Raw genomic sequence first — 18,804 nt, forward strand, 5'->3', positions numbered from 1 at the left:
TGGAGATAAACGTGATAGGTCCTGTGTGGGTGTCGACAAGGACCGCCGTCGCTTCGATGAACTGTGTTGTGGGCGGCCGGACAGCATAGTGCCAGATGGAGCGTTTGACAAAGAGAGCAGTGCCGCCACCCCAAGTTGGTCTGTCCGTGCGATAGCAGCAATAATTCGGAACATTGCGGCAGATGTCGGGTTTGAGAAAAGTTTCACTGACCATGAAAATGTCGACATTATGGTCAGTAAGGAATTGCTGGAGCTCCCGGAGTTCATCCAGGCGAGGCACCCTAGCCATGACGTGGCACAGCAGAAGAATCCTGAGCTGCCTGGACGGCCTTGCAGATCGCCGAGTCGACGGTGGAGGCGATGAGCACTGGCAGTTGTGCGAGCTGTTTGGTGACCTCCGTCAGCATAGACGTAACTTGGGTAAGAAGCCCAAGCAGCGTCTGGAGTTCCGATGGCCCTGGAGGCTGTGCAGCCACAGCCGGAGGCGGGTGGGAAGTAGATGGCGCAGGTCCGTGGGCGTCTGCGGGCAGGGATGCAGCTGTGGCAGGAGGTCGCTGCACGGCATCTGCCATGCTGACACCCTCCCGAAGTTGAGCCGCGCGTCGTTCCATCAGAGACGGCCAAGTCCTCTTGTCCATCTACGGCGGGGGCTGACGGCGGCGACGACGCTCCGCAGCCGGAGGAGGCTTCAGGGTGGGGGGGAGACCACGCTGGCATCTGCTTTCCTGTTTATGCTTCGTGCAGGAGCGGTAATTCGCCAGATGGGCCCCGCCGCACAGGTCACAGATTGGCGGGTCTTCGAGCTTGCGGGGGCATTCCTTGCTGGTGTGGCCGCCGCCACACTGCACGCACATGGGAGGCATAGTACACAGCCGGGAAACGTGTCCAAATCCCTGGCAGTGGAAGCACTGTACAGGGCCACGTGATTTCCTCAGCTTCTCAACCGTCACACACAGGTTGTAAAACCGTGTGACCTGAAAAATCTCTCGGTGGGCGGGCGTGTCGGGCAGGATGACCACCCTATGGCCAGTAAGTTGGTTGGTGCCTGGCATCCGGTGTAAGTCCACACGTGTGGCAACGAATCCCATGGATTCAAGCTCTTCTTTGATGTCATCATTGTGCAGGGACTTAGGTATTTTCTTCATCAGGGCCTTGAGAGTTGGAGGCCGGACAGCCGGAAAAATGTAATTGAGAACGCCGTCACGTCCCAGCTTCTCCATGACGACGACGTAGTCGTCGGTCTCCGAGAGATGGAGTTTCAGCAAGTCCTCGCCGATTTGTTTGATATGGAAGGGCTGTGTGCAATGCTGCCGCAGCCAGTCACGAAACCGCTTATAGTCGTCTGTAAAGTGCATCACAATGGGCGGCACCTTCGTCAGAGCTGGTGGCGGCTGTTGGGCGGCGTCGTTCATGTCAGCGTCGTGGTCGGCACGTTGCTGTGGCGCCTCTTCAGACGCACGTCGGCGGCCATCACGCTGCCGTTGTTGGTCTGCGAGGGAAGCAGCAGCGTCGTCCAGCGTTGCCCCAGTGCCTTGTAGTGGCTCGAAAGCATTCGAGACAGGGAGCTCCTGAGCGACGATAAGCCGTTGCCGCCTTGCCTGGCGCTTCTTCGGTGGCTGCCGAAATCCGTCTTCTTGTGCGTCCCCCCTGGAGGAACGGCTAGCTGGGGAGCGATCGCGGATGGCCCCTCTCGCCCCCTCTACCCGCTGGTGGTGGCGCTCACGCGCACCCACGAGGCGACTTGCCTCAGAATCAGAAGAAAATTCCACATCGGCGTCCGTGTGCGGCTCTGCACCTTGGGTACTAATACTTCCCCTCGGTGCAGGTCGGTCCGTCATAGGCGCACCGGCTGATGGCGGGGCGGCCGACGGGGCGAGCCCCATCGGACCGCGGCCGGCCGGTGCGGACGCAGCCGTCGCCGAAGCGGCGGCAGCGCGAGCGCTGAGTAGCATGTCCTCATAGCTCGACATCACTAACTCGACTGGAAAACGGAGCAGCAACGCTCCAGCAGATCGCAGGGAATGGGCGCGGACCACAGAGGAAGCGCCTGCAGCCGTTGGTAGAGGGGGAAGGCCATAGGCATAAATACTGGACCAGGTCCACTCGAGGAGCAGTCTCAGGTCGCACCTGATGAAGGCCACGAGCTACGTGACCGAAATATCGTGCAAGTACGACGCTGATATCCGGCAGAACACCTGACAACCCAAAATGTCACGACTCATATTTTTTTTCTTTCCTCTATTAGGCTCAACATACCTCAGAATTAAACGTTTGTCCACGCCTCTGGGTCGCAGTCCAACCAATATCCGTGGTCACTGGCCATCGACTGACGCTGTCACGACTGGAAAGCGCCTACCTGTGACTTCCAGACTTTCTACAACTTAAATTATATTGCAGCCGCCGAGAATGAGCTGCTGATATCGGTATTTTATTAAGAATATCAATAATGACATCCTTACGTTACACACACCTGTCCTTAAGTTACAGGATCTTACAGATCCAGGAAATAAAAGACGACGGACATAACGTGCGCAACTGAAAAGAAAGGTACTTGGGCAACACTGTGACCTGTGACACGCCTTTGGCACCACATTTCTGTTTATAATTGTCTTACGCTTTCCTTCCCATATATCTATCTGTTAATTATGTTCAACTGATAACAAATCAAATTTTGATATTTATTATAGAAAGATAGAAAATAAAAAGTTATTGGATTCCGCAATGACAAGATGACAGCTGCGTTTTCCACTACAGGTGGGAGCACCAGCAACCCGCAGATACTGACGAGCAACCAGAAAATGATGGCGACAGTCACGCACATATCGACGACATCTCTCATGTAAGTAACGCCCTCATAGCTGAAACTATAAATTCATTTTTCATGTCAGAGCTAAATAATATAATGGCTAACAATGAACCTGCACTGTCGTTTTCTTTCCACACCACTAATTATGAAAATGTAAGTAAATCACAGAAAATAATAATAATCATTATGTTTATTATTAATACAACTACTGTTTTATATAAATTCGTCTTTTCTTGAGACGCTCACCGTCATTTGTGCCTTTTTCTTTCTTGCGCTAGCCAGAAATGTGCTGCCTGTGACTACAACAAGATAGTGACAGCTGCATTCAGTCTGGGATCGTTAAAGAAGTGCAAGCGTCTTCATAGTGAAGCTGACGTACTATAGTCTCACGCCATGAACCTATATCGTTAGTTCCTCAGTATCTTTTGACGTTAGCCTTCATTACAATTGATCGTGAGCTTTTCACGCCCTCAGAACTTTTGTATAAACTTCTAAACCAGTGATGAACTGATTCTCCCATCCACTTAAGCCTTACAAGTTTGATGGTGATTATGTGCTACTGTCATGTTCCGTGCATACGAAAATCATGCAGCGACCATTTTGCCAATTTCAAATCTATAAAAAAGCCGCTTCCTAGGCACAATTCATACTGACGTCAACAGACGTTGCCAGGTGTATGTGACAAATCGCACTCGCAACATGATGTTACCAAGATTCTCATCATTGTGACTTGGTTTACAACTGTCATATTGTATGAGAGTAGGTAAATGCAAAAGGTGACATTAAACTGTATACTTCAGAAAAACTTGTGGAGCAGGTAATTATTGGATTTTTTGACAAAGGCAAAATATTTTGAGAAAATATTTGACAGGAGAGTAGTTTAATATATGCTCTTTTAAAATACATATACTGAAATTTTCAACTTTCTGAAAAGAATTATCAGTTTGTCATACGTCTACTAACACGAGGCCAGCACCCGATATTTGTAGTAAATAACATGCACTGAGGTGATAAAAGTCATTGGATACCACCTAACATCGTGTCAGACATCCTTTTGCTCGGCGTAGAGCAGCACCTCGACGTGGTATGGACTTAACAAGTCGTTGGAAGTCCCCCCGAGAAATACTGAGCCATGCTGCCTCTATAGAGGTCCATAATTGCGAAGGTGTTGCCAGTCCACATCGTTATGGAGCCACCACCAGCTTGCACAGTGCCTTGTTGACAACTTGGGATCATAGCTTCGTGGGATCTGCGCTACACTCCAACCTTACTATCAGCTCTTACCAACCGAAATCGGGTCTCATCTGAACAGGTCACTGTTTTCCAGTCGTCTATGGTCCAACCTATACAGTCACGAACCTGGGAGAGGCACTGCGGGCGATGTCGTGGTGTTAGCAAAATCACTTGCGTGGTTCGTCTGTTACCATAGCCCATAACGCCGCATTCTCCAATGGATACTTTTGTCGTACGTCCCGCTTTGATTTCTGCGGTTATTTCTTGCAGTGTTGCTTTTCTGATAGCATTGGCAGCTCTACGACAACGTCACTGCCCTCTGTCGTTAAGTGAAGGCGGTCAGCCACTGCGTTGTCCGTGCTGAGAGGTAATGCCTGAAATTTGGTGTTCTCGACACATTCTTGACACTGTAGATAGCGAAATATTCAATTCCGTAACGATTTCCGAAGTGCAGTGTCCCATGTGTCTCACGTCAACTACCATTAGGCGCTGAAAGTCGTTCGGGGATAATCACGTAGGAAACCTTTTCACAAGAATCTCCTGAGTACAAATTACAGTTCTGCTTTTTTTTCCTTTATTGTAAATTTAAAATCGCTACAGAAAGGTAGGCCGGCAGCGGCCTATCTATGCCGCTCTTCGACCACAGAAAAAACGTACATGAAACAGGAAGACATATAAACAAACATACATGGAGGATAAAAACAGGAGACATACATATTAAAATAAAAGAAGGCGTTCACGGATGCACTGTTTGTACAAAAACGTTCAGCACCGTACACAACGGAGACACATAGTTTCATAAGTGAACGGAAGAGCACTGAAGAAGAAACACTGAGTAACTGACAGGAAGACAAACACTAGCACAGTGGCGACGATCTCCGGCGCACTAAAAACATACTGCGCACACGAAAAAGCCGGGGGCCTGCCAGAGGGAAGAGGTGAGGGTAGGAGGGAGGGGGAGGAAGGTGCCAGTGGGAGAGAAGAAGGGAGGGGAGAGGGTAGGGGGTGTGTGTGGAAGCCCAGAGAGGGGGAAGGAGAGGGAGGGAGTAGGGGGGAGGAAGTGAAGAGGGAGAGAAGGGAAAGAGGGTGCCCTGGACACAGCTCTGCCAATGTTCTGTCCTGTTATACCTTGTGTACGTGACACGACCGCCATCTGTATATGAGCATATCGCTATTCCGTGACTTTTGTCTCCTCACTGAAAGTGCCTGACAAAGAAAGTGAAGCACCCAAAACAGGTCGAGGAAACGAAATAAAACTACGTGGGCTGAGCAGGTATGTGGTGTTATTGAGGTGATTATAAAGTCGTACCAAATTTAAAAGAAGTTGTCAGTTTAGCCCCCTTATCAGTATGATGTTGCACCCCCTCTGGACTGGTTCCATCCACTGATACGGTTGGGAAGGTTGTCATAAAGCTGTTGTAAGGCAAAATAACCCACAAGTGTTGGAATTGGTCCTTGACATCCTCGATACTAGCACTGGGATGGAACTGACACACTGGTTGGTCCCTCATATGTTCTGTCGGGGTAGATCTGGGGATCTTATTGGCCATGGGTGTACCTCAGCATCACGCAGACAGTTCACAGAGATTAGTATCATGTGTGGATGAGCAAATAGCACCACGATAAGGTTGCTCCAGAGGTAGTACGTGAGGATGCAAATTGTCTGTGACGTACTGTTGTGTTCCCTCTCTCACTACCAGCAGTGACCTAAAGGCATGCCCCACGCCATGAAACCAGGAGTAACAACGCTGTGCTTCTCCAAAACGTTGGAAACCTCTCCCCAGACCACTGCCGTCCTCCCTGGCGATAGTTATCCGAGTTACAGCAGAACATCGCTGGACACAATGCAGTGCCATCTATAAGCAGTCCATGCTTCTCGAACACACTACTATTCCAAACGCAGGCTTGTATGTTGTGTTAAATGCTGCATACATGTGGGACGGTAATTCCATAGCCTGGCTGCCGTAAGTCTCCTACCGACGGTGTGGGATGACACAGAATGTTGCAAGGAGTCCATTACTTGTTCTCAGATGGCAGGCGTATATGTGAAGTGGTTAAGATGTGTTTGGCACTCACTATGGTGATCTTCCCTGGTGGTGGTCAGACGTGGTCGACTGGAACGTTGACGATGAGTATGCATGTCCTCACGTTCCCATACAGTCCAACATCTGGCCACTGTCAAATCCGAAAGCCCCACAAATGTTGATATTTCACGATTAGACTAGCCAGTCAAATGGGGACCCACAATGTGGCCCCTTTAAAACTCTGTTAGGCGTTGATAACGCTGTCTCACACGGGTATGCGGTATCTCCGTGTCCTCTACAGTGAGCAATCAACGTCTCACGTTGTTCATGCCCCTTATATATCCTACCAGATCTGGTAACAGCGCTAAACACGAACAATATTAATGCACTATGTCACGGAGTGTTGCAATTCTAGCCATTTATACACTCGGACCTGCTGTTCTGCGAGCTTCATTTTTTTTTTTTTTTTTGTCAGACAGTGTACTTATTCTACACTACGTAAAGTCTACACTAAGTAAACGAATGGATCGTAGAGATCCACGAAACTTTATGAGGAATGGTGAGAGTGTATGCAGATATAGATGCCGTGGCAACATTGTAAGTCGTGACACAGAGATACGAAAACAATGTTTACTAGGAAGCTGACGATGGACCGTGAGTAATGCCATGGCTGAAGTTACCTCCGCCGGTAGCTTACATAGCAGCAATGCAAGGCGTGACGCTGTTGTGAGGCAGTATAGGATGCACAACGCATCACATGCTCTAGACCAGGCCGTTCAGCATGTCTGGCGATAACCCTTTCCTTCGACCGAAACTTCCCACGCACTTTCAATTGGATGTAAGCTCGTGGAGCTGGTTATTCTAGATGTGTGCGTGGATGTACTCATCCGAGAGACCAGCCCCGTGTGCATATGGTGCTTAAGATGAAAACCAAGCTCACATGCTCCACTTCAGGAACCAGGATACCACTGCAAGGTGTCATCTTTACAGATCTGCTGCTACAGTAACTCTAGGAAACAAATGCAGTACCGTTTGTACTCCTAACCTGATTGCACTGGAGACAAAACCACAGCTGCTACCATATTGGGCCTTTCCACATGAATGATACGGTTGTAACGTGCCATAACTGTGAGCTAAATGAACGGAAGACAAGCTAAACTGACATTCTTGCGTGAACAGGACAAAAAAATGGTTCAAATGGTTCTGAGCACTATGGGACTTAACATCTGAGGTCATCAGTCCCCTAGAACGTAGAACTACTTAAACCTAACTAACCTAAGGACGTCACACACATCCATGCCCGAGGCAGGATTCGAACCTGCGACCGTAGCGGTCGCGCGGTTCCAGACTGAAGCGCCTAGAACCGTTCGGCCACACTGGCCGGCTGAACAGGACACTTTCCTAATGTTCCTAGATGCTGACGGGGGCAACACACTACATCCGCTGAGACAATCTGAGTCTTTGTACAAGGGGAAGGCATATGGCGGCTCTCCGAACAGTATGAGCAATCTCTCGAAGCAATCGAGGTAGTCAAACGTTCGTTTACATCTATGCAACTTTCTGTGCGCACTAGGTAGGTACGTGCCGCCGTTGCACGAACGGGCAAGTGGACGTATGCAAAGGCCCGAAGTCACGCATGTTTCTAATTTGCGCGCACGGGCCACTTTGCACAGGTTCTCCCAATCCCTGTCGGTGAAAAACGTGCAACAGTCCGTTTAGTGCTTTGTTTTACTACACCCTACTGTTAAACAATTTAGTTTTTCGCGCACATTCTAATTTGTCTTCGCGTTTACGCTTTGGTCGAATGGTACAACGAGAAACACATGGAATTTGACGCGCATTATCACGTATTTTCTTGTTTTTGCTTCGTTAATTCGACGAATTATAAAGACAGAGTGAAACTAAATGACTGCCTACTATTCCTCACAAGTAAGAACAACCGAGAAACAGCAACACCAAGTCTGAACAAAATAGGAAAACTTCGTTCGTACTTCCAATGAATACCTGTTGAAGAAGAGGAATGATTGTGGTGCCCTTGGTGTGCCAAAACCGTCTTGGTTCGTTTAGGGGCGGCTTTGATTCATCAGTAGTTTGCGCCGACGATAGAAAATAAAAGAACACTGGTACCGTGCTTGCAACTGGAATAGCTGCTGACACTGTTTTATAGGTATGTTTGTTGTTCAAAACCCCCAAATAGTGCGACACCCAACCACTCTTCTCTAGTATTTGGAAGCTGAAGGTAAACAAAAAACAAACAAAAACTGAAAAACATACATACACGCACAAACACACACACACACACACACACACACACACACACACACACACACCACACACACACACACACACACACACACACACACACACACACCAAAAATAAATCCCGTGATGGGATTTGACTGATGTACATGTGAACGGAAATTTGTTATCCTTCCAGGGCTTCCATTTTGTATACCCTCACAGTGCTGCATACTCAGAAATAAACGCATATGTGCATATTGTGGAACTATCGAGCGTAAATGCTAAGCGTCAAATATGTGTTTCGTTTTTCAGAAAGAAGAAATTTTAAGTGCCCATCAAGTTACTTAATGTAGTTTTCCACGGATTTCAGCAGATCCTGGAAAACTAGGACGACGTTAGTTTTCGATGCAGTAGATTCCTTAAACTGGAACTTCAGACAGGGGTAATTGTGTCCGGTAGCAAGGATTCTAAATGTCAGAGCTAACATTGTCACCACAGTATAACGTTTCCGCATTTTGCATTTACCTTCGCCATAAGGAGCCAAGCAAGATGAAGTATTACTTCGACATCTCGAGAACAGTTATTAATGAGAATACTGTTGCCACCCGGGGAGCTGTGGTCGCGTTGTGTGTAGGAAGCCGGGCGCGTTGTGCAGGAGAGTGGTCCAGAATACGCCCGGAGGCGTTAATGATACAGCGGTATCTGCAATAATATGTATTTTCCAGGATGAGTTTACAGTGTTACAAAGTGTCTGAGTGGGTCGGACGGCGGCCGGGTGTAAGCGACACCCCCGGGATAACAAGGCCGTCCAGCAGTGTTAGTGACGTCACACTAAGCGGCCCATAGCCGACGCTGCAGTCCACGGACACCTCCGTACAGAGGCGCCTGATGCTAACGATCTTCTGTCCGTCACACAGAAAGGAGCCAACTATAATTCGAACCAAAGACCAAATTATATATATTCTTGTAAACAGCATAAAGGTTTATAACGAAATACCGATTACATATACGGGCAGGAATGAGTTTAATCGATAGAGGAACTTTGCCACTATTTTATAACTGTCAGAACACCATTTAGCTTTAAAACTCGCATACAGGTGGTGACAAATGCCAACTGACAGCAGGACTCAACATTTTCAAGCTATTACACTGAAAGTAAATTATCTTAAACACTGTCATACATAGCAAAGCCCTCACAACTTTCGTTTACAATAAGGTAACAAGAGTTCGCTTTATCTCATAAAACACATGACTGTTGTGAATTTACTCATATGTTCATGGTGACAGCTCTTTTCAAGAATTTTTACAAGTGTATCCCCAGTAATAAAGAATGGGAACAAAAGATAGATATCAAATATTCTCCTTTTAACATAGACATCACTGAACACAAGATTCTGTCCTGCACTGTGATACTAAGGGACTGTTCTTTCCTTTAAGAAAAGCCTGACAATTTGAAGTTCACTCTGCTATTGAAGATACACTTCTTGAAACAATATTAAAAATGTTATGAAAGGTAAGGAAATGAAAAACAACCAAGTGCATTACATGTAAGAATGTGAGCAAAAGGCTGAGGCTCTCTTTACTTACCATTTTCAATCTCTCTACAGCTTATTTCCTTTTCCACGTAGAAATCACCAACTGCAAGTCTCATTATTGCTGTCTGTTACTAACAAAGTGCTTTCTATTTAGAAAACCTGACAATTTGATGTTCATTCTGGTACTGAAGATAGACACTTTCCAGAGGAGTTCTAGAACCTATTCCTGCCCGTATATGTAATCGGTATTTCGTTATGAACCTTTATGCTGTTTACAAGAATATATATAATTTGGTCTTTGGTTCGAATTATAGTTCGCTCCTTTCTGTATGACGGACAGAAGATCGTTAGCATCAGGCACGTCTGTACGGAGGTGTCCGTGGACTGCTGCGTCGGCTATGGGCCGCTTAGTGTGACGTCACTAACACTGCTGGGCGACCATGTTATCCCGGGGGTGCCGGGCGTAAGCATGAGCCACGAAGGAGTGCTGATACGCCCCATCAGCGAGTCGTGACGTCGGAGCTGCCGCAGTGTGTATTGCCGGTGGCGGCGTGGGCCGGTAGGCTCGCACATCCACAAGTTCCTTAGTACAGTACGGCCCACACCTCAGCGCTCTCGTAGACAGCCCGTCGCTGGCTCAGGTGAGAGCAGCTGACTGTGTGGTTCGGGTTGTCGTTTGTCATGAAGACTGGGCGCTGGTCAGCCATCGTGGATCAACCAGGTGTTCACGAGTTGGTCAGGTGGCTGCGCAAACACATCACGCCTGGACGGTGTGGAAAGGACAGCTTGTTGTTCATGTGTGATTGACCCTCAGTGGAGAAAGGCTGGCCACACACCAGGAGGAAACAACGAAACAAACATGCCCAATTTAAACAGAAGCAAAATCCCCAAGATTGGCGACCTTTTACAGAAGCTCGAAATGTAGCGCGGGTTTCAATGCGAGATGCTTATAACAGTTTCCAACAACGAAACTTTGTCTCGAAACCCGGCAAAAAATCCAAAGAGATTCTCGTCGTATGTGAAGTACACTCCTGGAAATGGAAAAAAGAACACATTGACACCGGTGTGTCAGACCTACCATACTTGCTCCGGACACTGCGAGAGGGCTGTACAAGCAATGATCACACGCACGGCACAGCGGACACACCAGGAACCGCGGTGTTGGCCGTCGAATGGCGCTAGCTGCGCAGCATTTGTGCACCGCCGCCGTCAGTGTCAGCCAGTTTGCCGCGGCATACGGAGCTCCATCACAGTCTTTAACACTGGTAGCATGCCGCGACAGCGTGGACGTGAACCGTATGTGCAGTTGACGGACTTTGAGCGAGGGCGTATAGTGGGCATGCGGGAGGCCGGGTGGACGTACCGCCAAATTGCTCAACACGTGGGGCGTGAGGTCTCCACAGTACATCGATGTTGTCGCCAGTGGTCGGCGGAAGGTGCACGTGCCCGTCGACCTGGGACCGGACCGCAGCGACGCACGGATGCACGCCAAGACCGTAGGATCCTACGCAGTGCCGTAGGGGACCGCACCGCCACTTCCCAGCAAATTAGGGACACTGTTGCTCCTGGGGTATCGGCGAGAACCATTCGCAACCGTCTCCATGAAGCTGGGCTACGGTCCCGCACACCGTTAGGCCGTCTTCCGCTCACGCCCCAACATCGTGCAGCCCGCCTCCAGTGGTGTCGCGACAGGCGTGAATGGAGGGACGAATGGAGACGTGTCGTCTTCAGCGATGAGAGTCGCTTCTGCCTTGGTGCCAATGATGGTCGTATGCGCGTTTGGCGACGTGCAGGTGAGCGCCACAATCAGGACTGCATACGACCGAGGCACACAGGGCCAACACCCGGCATCATGGTGTGGGGAGCGATCTCCTACACTGGCCGTACACCACTGGTGATCGTCGAGGGGACACTGAATAGTGCACGGTACATCCAAACCGTCATCGAACCCATCGTTCTACCATTCCTAGACCGGCAAGGGAACTTGCTGTTCCAACAGGACAATGCACGTCCGCATGTATCCCGTGCCACCCAACGTGCTCTAGAAGGTGTAAGTCAACTACCCTGGCCAGCAAGATCTCCGGATCTGTCCCCCATTGAGCATGTTTGGGACTGGATGAAGCGTCGTCTCACGCGGTCTGCACGTCCAGCACGAACGCTGGTCCAGCTGAGGCGCCAGGTGGAAATGGCATGGCAAGCCGTTCCACAGGACTACATCCAGCATCTCTACGATCGTCTCCATGGGAGAATAGCAGCCTGCATTGCTGCGAAAGGTGGATATACACTGTACTAGTGCCGACATTGTGCATGCTCTGTTGCCTGTGTCTATGTGCCTGTGGTTCTGTCAGTGTGATCATGTGATGTATCTGACCCCAGGAATGTGTCAATAAAGTTTCCCCTTCCTGGGACAATGAATTCACGGTGTTCTTATTTCAATTTCCAGGAGTGTATGTTAGCGGCAAGAAACTGTCAATGCTTTCTCTGTGCGATAGCAATGGAGATACTATCGAAGACAGTGCTGCCCGCTACGGTCGCAGGTTCGAATCCTGCCTCGGGAAGGATGTGTGTGATGTCCTTAGGTTAGTTAGGTTTAAGTAGTTCTACGTTCTAGGGGACTGATGACCTCAGATGTTAAGTCCCATAGTGCTCAGAGCCATTTGAACCATTTTTGAACAGTGCTGTCAAAGCAGAGTTACTAAACACAGCCTTCCGAAATGCCTTCACCAAAGAAGACTAAGTAAATATTCCAGAATTCCAATCGAGAACACCTGCCAACATGAGTAACGTAGAAGTAAATATCCTTGGAGTAGTGAAGCAACTTAAATCACTTAATAAAAGCAAGTCTTCTGGACAAAGACTGTATACCAATTAGGTTCCTTTCGGAGTATGCTGATGCATTAGCTCCATACTTAACAATCATATACAAACGTTCGCTCGAAGAAAGATCCGTACCCAAAGACTGGAAAGTTCCACAGGTCACACCAATATTCAAGAAAGGTAGTAGGAGTAATCCACTAAATTACAGGCCCATATCGTTAACGTCGATATGCAGCAGGATTTTGGAACTTATATTGTGTTCGAACATTATGAATTACCTCGAAGAAAACGGTCTATTGACACACAGTCAACATGGGTTTAAAAACATCGTTCCTGTGAAACACAACTAGCTCTTCATTTACATGAAGTGTTGAGTGCTGTTGACAAGGGATTTCAGATCGATTCCGTATTTCTGGATTTTTGGAAGTCTTTTGACACTGAACCACACAAGCGGCTCGTAGTGAAATTGCTTGCTTATGGAATATCGACTCAGTTACGTGACTGGATTCGTGATTTCCTGTCAGAGAGGTCACAGTTCGTAGTAATTGACGGAAAGACATCGAGTAAAATAGAAGTGATTTCTGGCGTTCCCCAAGGTAGTGCTATAGGCCCTTTGCTGTTCCTTATCTATATAAACGATTTGGGAGACAATCTGAGCAGCCGTCTTCAGTTGTTTGCAAATCACGCTGTCGTTTATCGACTAATAAAGTCATCAAAAGATCCAAACAAACTGCAAAACGATTTAGAAAAGGTATCTAAATGGTGCGAAAAGTGGCAGTTGACCCTACATAACGAAAAGTGTGAGGTCATCCACATGAGTGTTAAAAATAATTCGTTAAACTTCGGTTACACGATAAATCAGTCTAATCTAAAAACCGTAAATTCAACTAAATACCTAGGTATTACAATTACGAACAACCTAAATTGGAATGAACACATAGATAATGTTGTGGGGAAGGCTAACCAAAGACTGCGTTTTTTTGGCAGGACACTTAGAAAATGGAACATACCTACTAAGGAGACTATCTACACTACGCTTGTCCGCCCTCTTTTAGAATACCGCAGCGCGGTGTGGTATCCTTACGAGATAGGACTGACGGAGTACATCGAAAAAGTTCAAAGAAAGGCAGCACGTTTTGTATTATCGGGAAATATAGAAGAGAGTGTCACAGAAATGATACAGGATTTGGGCTGGACATCATTAAAAGAAAGGCGTTTTTCGTTGCGACGGAATCTTCTCACGAAATTCCAATCACCAACTTTCTCGTCGAATGCGAAAATATTTTGTTGACACCTACCTACATAGGGAAGAACGATCACCACGATAAAAATAAGGGAAATCAGAGCTAGTACGGAAAGATATAGGTGTTCATTCTTTCCGCGCGCTATACGAGATTGGAATAATAGAGAATTGTGAAGGTGGTTCGATGAACTCTCTGCCAGGCACTTAAATATGATTTGCAGTGTATCCATGTAGATGTAGATGTAGATGTAGATGTAGACCTTGTCATCCGGGATGTCCCACTAGACGGCAGTGGCAGGCCACGGCTGTTGTTTGCATCAAGTTAGTTGCATAGCAGGCAGACCACCATCGATCAGCTTGTCGTGGGTTTACTGAAACTGAATAGACCACCTTTCTCTCTGGTTAAAGTGACACGGACGGAATGGCAGCACAGCTGTACGTGCCATTGATCTCCAAAAGCCTCGTTATTTAAAGAGCCGAGGCTGCACCTTTGACTAGATGGCTCTGGGTCCGATATCAAATTGACCCTCATTTATTGTTCTCATCAGCAGTTCTTGCCCCGCTACGGTAGTTCAACAATTATTCTGTGTCTCCGATCTCGGGTCTTTCTGCAGCATTTTACTACTGCAGTGGGAACCTGACGCTGAAGTGACGTAGTGTTACTTCCTACCATCCTGTTACGTAGGGCTGAGGCGTTTGAGCTTCTGCTTTCCTCGCTCAGAGGTTGTGTGGCAATGCTCACTTGGTGCCCTGTCTTCCACTACACAGGCGGTACGCCTTGTTGAAATTCCGATTGGCACACCGGCCCTGAGCTGGCCTTCTGAGCTCTGAGCTCACCGGGTAGAACTTTAAAAATTTTAGGCGTCTACAACGAAATTATTCCGCGGAGTAGTAATACTCCTTGCCATCATTCTCTCTACCGCCACACTCACACATGTGTACCTCAAAAGGTATCAATGATCCCACTACTCGCACTTTTTCTGCGATTTCTTCGTCGTCTCAAGATTTACCAGCTATGGTGACAGTTGCTGCTAGAACAGCGCACGTATTGATTACTGGATCTTGCACAACTTTGTGCTTTAAACTGTAAGTTCATAAGAGACTAAGGCCCCGTTTCCTTACTGCCCTGAAACATTTCCCCTTTGTATGAAATCTGACCCATAAGTGAATAAACGCAAACCAACTAACTTTTTTTTAAATTTCGTAGCAGCAAAAACTTTTTAATACTGCAACCGAATAATTAACGATGGGCTTCACAGGAGTTACATCAACACAAAACTGAAACTGTGCTCCCCACAACAGATCTCAAACAGCTACGTACATCTTACACTAAAGAGCCAAAGGAACAGGTATACCTGCCTAATATCGTGTAGGGCCCCCGCGTGCAGCCAGAAGTGCCGCAACACGACGTGTCATGGATTCAACTGATGTCTGAAGTAGTGCTAGAGGGAACTGACACAACGAATCTTGCAGGACTGTCCAAAAATCCTTAAGAATACGAGGAGGCAGACACCCCTTCTTCTGAACGGCACGGTTCAAGGCATCTCAGATATGCTCAGTAATGTTCATACCGTCCGCCCCCGCTAGCTGAGTGGTCAGCGTGACAGACTGTCAATCCAAAGGGCCGGGTTCGATTCCCGGCTGGGTCGGAGATTTTCTCCGCTCAGGGACTGGGTGTTGTGTTGTCCTAATCATCATCATTTCATCCCCATCGACGCGCAAGTCCCCGAAGTGGCGTCAAATCGAAAGACTTGTACCAGGCGAACGGTCTACCCGACGGGAGGTCCTCGTCACACGACATTTCATGTTCATACCTCAGGAATTTGGTGGCCAGCGGAAGTGTTTAAACTTAAAAGAATGTTCCTGGAGCTACTCTGTAGCAATTATGGACGTGTGGGGTGTCGTATTGTTCTGCTGGAATTGCCTACGTCAGTTGGAATGCACAATGGACATGAATGGATGCAGGTGATCAGACAGGATGCTTACGTACGAGTCACCTGCCAGAGTCGCGTCTAGGCGTATCAGGGGTCCCACATCAGTCCAACTGCACACGCCACACACCGTTACAGAGCCTCCACCACCTGAAATAGTCCCCTGCTAATATGGATTCGTGAGGTTGTCTCCATACCCGTACACGTCCGTCCGCTCGATACAATTTGAAGCGAGACTCGTCCGACCAGGCAACGTGTTTCCAGCCATAAACCGTCCAATGTCGGTGTTGACGGGCCCAGGTGAGGCGTAAAGCTTTGTGATGTGCAGTCATCAAGGGTACAAGAGTGGGCCTTCGACTCCGAAAGCCCATATCGATGATGTTTCTTTGAATGGTTCGCTCGCTAATACTAGTTGATAGCCCAGCAATGAAATCTGCAGCAATTTGCGAAAGGGCTGCACTTCTGTCAAGCTGAACGATTCTCTTCAGTGTCGTTTGTCCCGTTCCTGCAGTATCCTTTTCCGACTGCAGTAATGTTGGATGTTTTACCGGATTCCTGATATTCACTATACACTTGTGAAATGGTCGTACGGGAAAATCCCCACTTCATCGCTACATCGGAGATGCTGTGTCCCTTCGCTCGTGCGCCAACTCTAACACCACGTTGAAACTCACTTAAATCTTGATATCCTTGTAAGTAGGCTGTTTAGGTTCTTATATTGGTAACGCCACGTAGCGCTCTATATGAAAATCACTGACTGTGCTGTGTGCAGTCTGAGGCAGGTCGGCATTGTTGCGATAGTCGCTATTGTAGTGTTGGGCAGCTGGATGTTAACAGTGCGTAGCGTTGCGCAGTTGGAGGTGAGCCACCAGCAGTGGTGGATGTGGGGAGAGAAATGGCGGAGTTTTGAAATTTGTAAGACTGGATGTCATGAACTGCTATATATTTATGACTTTTGAACACTATTAAGGTAAATACACTGTTTGTTCTCTATCAAAATCTTTCATTTGCTAACTCTGCCTATCAGTAGTTAGTGCCTTCAGTAGTTTGAATCTTTTATTTAGCTGGCAGTAGTGGCGCTCGCTGTATTGCAGTAGTTCGAGTAACCATGATTTTTGGTGAGGTAAGTGATTTGTGAAAGGTATAGGTTAATGTTAGTCAGGGCCATTCTTTTGAGGGATTTTTGAAAGTCAGATTGCGTTGCGCTAAAAATATTGTGTGTCAGTTTAAGCACAGTCATGTATAATTGTTCTAAGGGGACGTTTCAGCCTACCATTGTAGCAGCAGTAACCGATCTAACAATTGTGCCAGACACTTGATGTCATATATAGGCTCTGCCAACCGCAGCGCCGTATTCTGCCTGTTTACATACCTCTGTATTTGATTACGCATGCCTATTACCAGTTTCTTTCACGCTTTTGTGTATATGTACGAGGGCGTGCTGAAAAGTAATGACTCCGATTTTTTCATTCTGTTCTCAACACCGGTTGAGGTAGTACATGTCATGCATTCTACTTCGTCGACTTTCCCACTTCGCTTACGCTAGCGGAAATGGTTAAAATGGCTCTGAGCACTATGGGAGCATCTGAGGTCATCAGTCCCCAAGAAATTAGAACTACTTAAGCCTAACTAACCTAAGGACATCACACACAGCCATGCCCGAGGCAGGATTCGAACCTGCGACCGTAGCAGTCGCGCGGTTCCGGACTGAAGCGCCTAGAACCGCTCGGCCACAACGGCCGGCTTATGTGAGCTGCAACCATCTCTCGCTAGAGGGCTCCGAATTGTAGCGTGTAACATGGCGGTGTGTGACGTAACTACGGCGGTATGTGAGAAACAGCGTCCTGCAATCGAGTTTCGAATTCGAAGAGTTCATCCACACATGGAATACCCTCCCCTTCAACGTGACAATGCCACATTCAGTAGTAACTGTATCAAAAAACTGGTCTCTCGTAGGGAGAAATGTGTTTGTCGTCAGGGTGACTACGTTGAGAAATATATATGTAGAAATGAAGACTAAAAAAGACTAAAACTGTAATGATAATAATATTTGTTATGTTTAAAAAGCATTAAGAGTTCCCATATAAAATATTCGTATCCATTACTCTTCAGTGCTCCTTGGTAGATGTAATTCGTGCGATGCAAATGTGTTTGCAGTTTGTGTCCTACAATGCATAGTAAATGGAAAAGGTCTGAGATAGTATGATAGCAGAAGTCTCTGTCCCTGCAAGCACCTGCCTGGAAGTTCACCCGAACTTACCTGGATAGCTGAAAGTTTCAGTTAAATAAAAATCTCATCTCTGTTGAAGACAGTTTATTCCGTCTCGGATCGCCGGCCGGTGTGGCCGTGCCGTTAAAGGCGCTTCAGTCTGGAACCGCGTGACCGCTACGGTCGCAGGTTCGAATCCTGCCTCGGGCATGGATGTGTGTGATGTCCTTAGGTTAGTTAGGTTTAATTAGTTCTAAGTTCTAGGCGACTGATGACCTCAGAAGTTGAGTCGCATAGTGCTCAGAGCCATTCCGTCTCGGCTTTAAAATTAGTTACTGGGATCGTATTACGTCCGAAACTTTAGATATAAGAATAAAACCTCAGAGGAGAGAGAAATAAGTTCACAGAAATCTCAGATTATATGAACACTTAATATACTGTTCAGAAACTGAATACAATATATCGTTTTTTATATACAAATCTCATTCATGGAAGAGCAACGAGATAAACAACCTGAATGATGGGATCAGTGAATAAAAATTGTTCTAACAAAGTTAATATACTGTTCAGAAACTGAATACAATATATCGTTTTTATATACAAATCTCATTCAGCGTATCACGTGTTTTTACATGACGATGCACATACAAAAGACAAAGAAAACCATCATATATTTATATTAAAGACCAAAATATTACGTGATGAATGGAAGAGCAACGAGATAAACAACCTGAATGATGGGATCAGTGAATAAAAATTGTTCTA

The 18,804-nt window shown here is 47.2% G+C and overlaps 1 protein-coding gene across 1 annotated transcript in view; it reads left to right on the forward strand.

The window, feature by feature from the left end:
• Positions 1 to 18,804, forward strand: part of LOC124722658 (SET and MYND domain-containing protein 4-like) — a 183,751-nt gene that overhangs the window by 55,836 nt on the left and 109,111 nt on the right. The window contains exon 3 of the mRNA XM_047247803.1: positions 2,755 to 2,839. Coding sequence (XP_047103759.1) covers positions 2,755 to 2,839 — 85 coding nt within the window. The remainder of the gene's footprint in view (positions 1 to 2,754; positions 2,840 to 18,804) is intronic.

This window comes from Schistocerca piceifrons, chromosome X (genome assembly GCF_021461385.2).
Source record: "Schistocerca piceifrons isolate TAMUIC-IGC-003096 chromosome X, iqSchPice1.1, whole genome shotgun sequence".
NCBI classification, from domain to species: Eukaryota; Metazoa; Arthropoda; class Insecta; order Orthoptera; family Acrididae; genus Schistocerca; species Schistocerca piceifrons.